This window comes from Triticum dicoccoides, chromosome 6A (genome assembly GCF_002162155.2).
Source record: "Triticum dicoccoides isolate Atlit2015 ecotype Zavitan chromosome 6A, WEW_v2.0, whole genome shotgun sequence".
NCBI classification, from domain to species: domain Eukaryota; kingdom Viridiplantae; phylum Streptophyta; class Magnoliopsida; order Poales; family Poaceae; genus Triticum; species Triticum dicoccoides.
The window spans coordinates 99,258,780-99,261,811 of record NC_041390.1 but is presented as its reverse complement, the minus strand read 5'-3'; the positions used below and the strand labels follow the sequence as shown (position 1 = coordinate 99,261,811).

The following is a 3,032-nucleotide window of genomic DNA, read 5'->3' as shown; positions in this document are numbered from 1 at the left end:
TGAAACCTCTAGTTTGCTCACAAGAAACATGAATCTATGTGTAACAGCTCTCCTATTCTACATGTTCCAGTTGATCCATGGACAGCCTGATTATCTAGGTGTGTTGCCCCTCAATTCTTATTTCTTACTGCTTTTTTGTTCAGAAAATACACAATGTGAAGCACCTGCATTGCTCATAGCCAAAGGTTTATTCAAGGTCGATGATATAAATCTTTTTGACTTGTATTTTGTTTCCAGGTTTCATAAGCATCGATTGTGGCATCGAAGTGAACTCTACCTACCAAGATTCCGTTTCAAATATGATATATGTATCAGACTATGGTTTCGTCACCACTGGAGAAAACCACGGCATCTCCTCAGATTACGTAAAGCCATCACTGGTGAAACGCTATCTGAATCTCCGGTTCTTTCCACATGGCGCAAGGAATTGCTACACCCTGAGATCCTTGGTGATGGGAAACAAGTACCTTGTTCGTGCCGCCTTCTACTATGGAAACTATGATGGCCTGGGCAAACCTCCTGTCTTTGATCTGTACCTGGGGACAAACTACTGGCATGAAGTTAGCTTAAGTGATGCAGGAGCATTCAACTGGATGGACATCATAGTTGTGGCTCCTGATGATTACTTGCAAGTTTGTTTGGTGAACAAAGGTATGGGTAATCCATTTATTTCTGGGCTGGATTTGAGGCCAATGAAGAATACCCTTTACCCAGAGGTAAATGCAACTCGATCGCTCGTGCTGGTTAATTCTAATCGGTTCCACATGGGGCCCACAGACGGTTCAGTAATCAGGTTAGTTTTCTACTTATAATTGTTTTAATCAAATCTTAAATTGGAAAATCTATGTTTTCACATATTGGTCAATAGAAGTAATTAGACTAAAAGAAAAAATATATTTATAGATGAGTGTAATCTGTACCAGCTGCTTTTAGCCTTGTATTGCATAAGTTTTGTCCGCAAGGTGTACTTTTCGACAGAGATATGGTTATTTTGACTCTAGTTAATTCAGTGGACTATAATGCCAGATGATAGAGATATTTCATTGGTCTAAGCAGGTACCCCTCGGATTCCCATGACCGCATCTGGACGACATATAATGCAATTCCAAACTGTATCCAGATATCTGCAACATCTGTAATTCAGAATAACCTCAGGGATGTCTACGATGTGCCATCATCTGTTATGCAAAATGCAGTGACTGCTAATAGCTCAAGAATTGATTTCTCATGGAATCCATCTGATCCATCAGTGAACATAAGCTCCAAATACTTCTTTATTTTCTACTTTGCTGAGCTGCAGACTGTAGGAAGCAATGCAGTGCGGCAGTTTGATATCATTATCAATAGCAAGACATGGAACAAGCAACCTTACACCCCAACATTCCAAGTCACAGATTATTTTTCTGGCATTTTGCATGGGATGGAAAATTACAGTGTCTCACTTGTTGCTACTAAAAATGCAACGCTTCCACCTATCCTCAATGCCATGGAGATGTACTTGGTGAAACCGATAACTGCGGTTGCAACTGATCCTGGAGATGGTATGAATTTACTGATGCAATATTAGTACTGGACTACAGAGGGTATAACCACCCACAGTTACTATGTTAAGGGTCTTGTCTAATTTGCAATAGAAAAATTGTAGTACTTCTCAACTCTGAACTTCGGCAAAAGTTTATGTTTACCGAAAAAGGCTTTCGCCCCGCTTTATATATAAAGCAAAGATCCACAACGCCCGGTACAACCGCACACACCCACCACAAACACACACACGCACCCAAGGCATGATACATAGGCGCTGAGCGCAGCAACACACACCCTAGCACTACAAGAGCCGCCGAGGGCTTCATCCGAAGAAGTAAGGCCGCATATGACGAACCGTGGGCTCCAAGGCGGTGCCTTTAGGAAGGATACGACACCGGAGCGTCGCCACCACCCGATCCGAGGATCAGAGTTTCCCCTGGAGCACCACGACGGGCAGTGATAGCCGCGACGACGCCTTCAAGAAGGGAGCGATCTTCGCCGTCGCCAGTCCGTCCGAAGATAGAGTAGGTTTTCACCCCGGCCAACCTTCACCGCCACTGAACGCCACACCCCGGCTACCACGCCACCCACACGGCCGTGGTAGCCGGGCAGCACCAAGGCACGAGCTCTGCCCATGAGCACCGCGCCACCACCACCAAGGCCGCCGCCTCGGAATCCAAGACCCTGACACCAAGTCCCCCGAGCCCCACCGCTACCCCCACCGTAGAGACGGGCGGAAAGGATCCGCCTTTCACACCCCTGGTCGGTCCCAACGCCGAGACCCAATAGGCCGGCCACAACAAGCCTCCATCGAGCCGTCCTGCTACACCGGGCGCGAGACGAGCACAGTCCTGCCGCCGGGCGCGAGACAGGCCGGTCCTGCTGCCGGGCGCGAGACGAGCCGGTCCTGCTGCCGGGCGCGAGACCAGCTCGGTCCTACGGCACCGGGTGCGAGACGGATGATGGACCGCAGCCGGGAGAAGGCCAGCCTTCCGGGAGAGAAGCGAACGGACGCCGAGGAAAGGGGTCGAGGGCCGATACAGGCAGCCTACAGACGGGCCGACGCCAGGAAAATCTGGCCGCCGCCGCAATCAACCTGCCACCACCACAGCAGCCGCCGGGCACGAACCCCCGCAGCCACCGCCAGTGCGCCGCCACCCCGACCAGCCGAGGGGGCCTCGGTCAGGGCCGCTGCCCGCAGCCCAAGCCTTCTTGGCCCGCGCAGCCGGGAGGTCGGATCCGAAAGAGCCGCCGCGGCCGTCGTCCCCAACCTCCGGCCCGCACCACCACCACCAACTGCCGCGAAGTCACCACCACCTGCCGCGACCACGACAGAGAGGTGGCCACCTGCAGCCCGCGCCGCCCGCAGCCCGCGCCGTCTTGAGCCAGATCTGACCGCGCCGGAGCTACCGCCGTCTCGGGCACAAGCGCGTCACCCACCCGCGTCCAGCCCTCTGCGCCAGGCCTGCCGCGCCGCACACCGACGCCGAGCGCAGCCACGCGCCGCC

At 52.4% G+C, this 3,032-nt stretch overlaps 1 protein-coding gene across 1 annotated transcript in view; it reads left to right on the top strand.

Annotated features, from left to right (window-relative positions):
• The window catches only part of LOC119315286 (probable LRR receptor-like serine/threonine-protein kinase At1g05700), a 19,319-nt gene continuing 16,287 nt past the window's right edge, over window positions 1-3,032 (top strand). Inside the window, exons 1-3 of the mRNA XM_037589948.1 lie at window positions 1-98; window positions 238-793; window positions 1,057-1,541. Coding sequence (XP_037445845.1) covers window positions 29-98; window positions 238-793; window positions 1,057-1,541 — 1,111 coding nt within the window. The 5' untranslated portion in view covers window positions 1-28. The remainder of the gene's footprint in view (window positions 99-237; window positions 794-1,056; window positions 1,542-3,032) is intronic.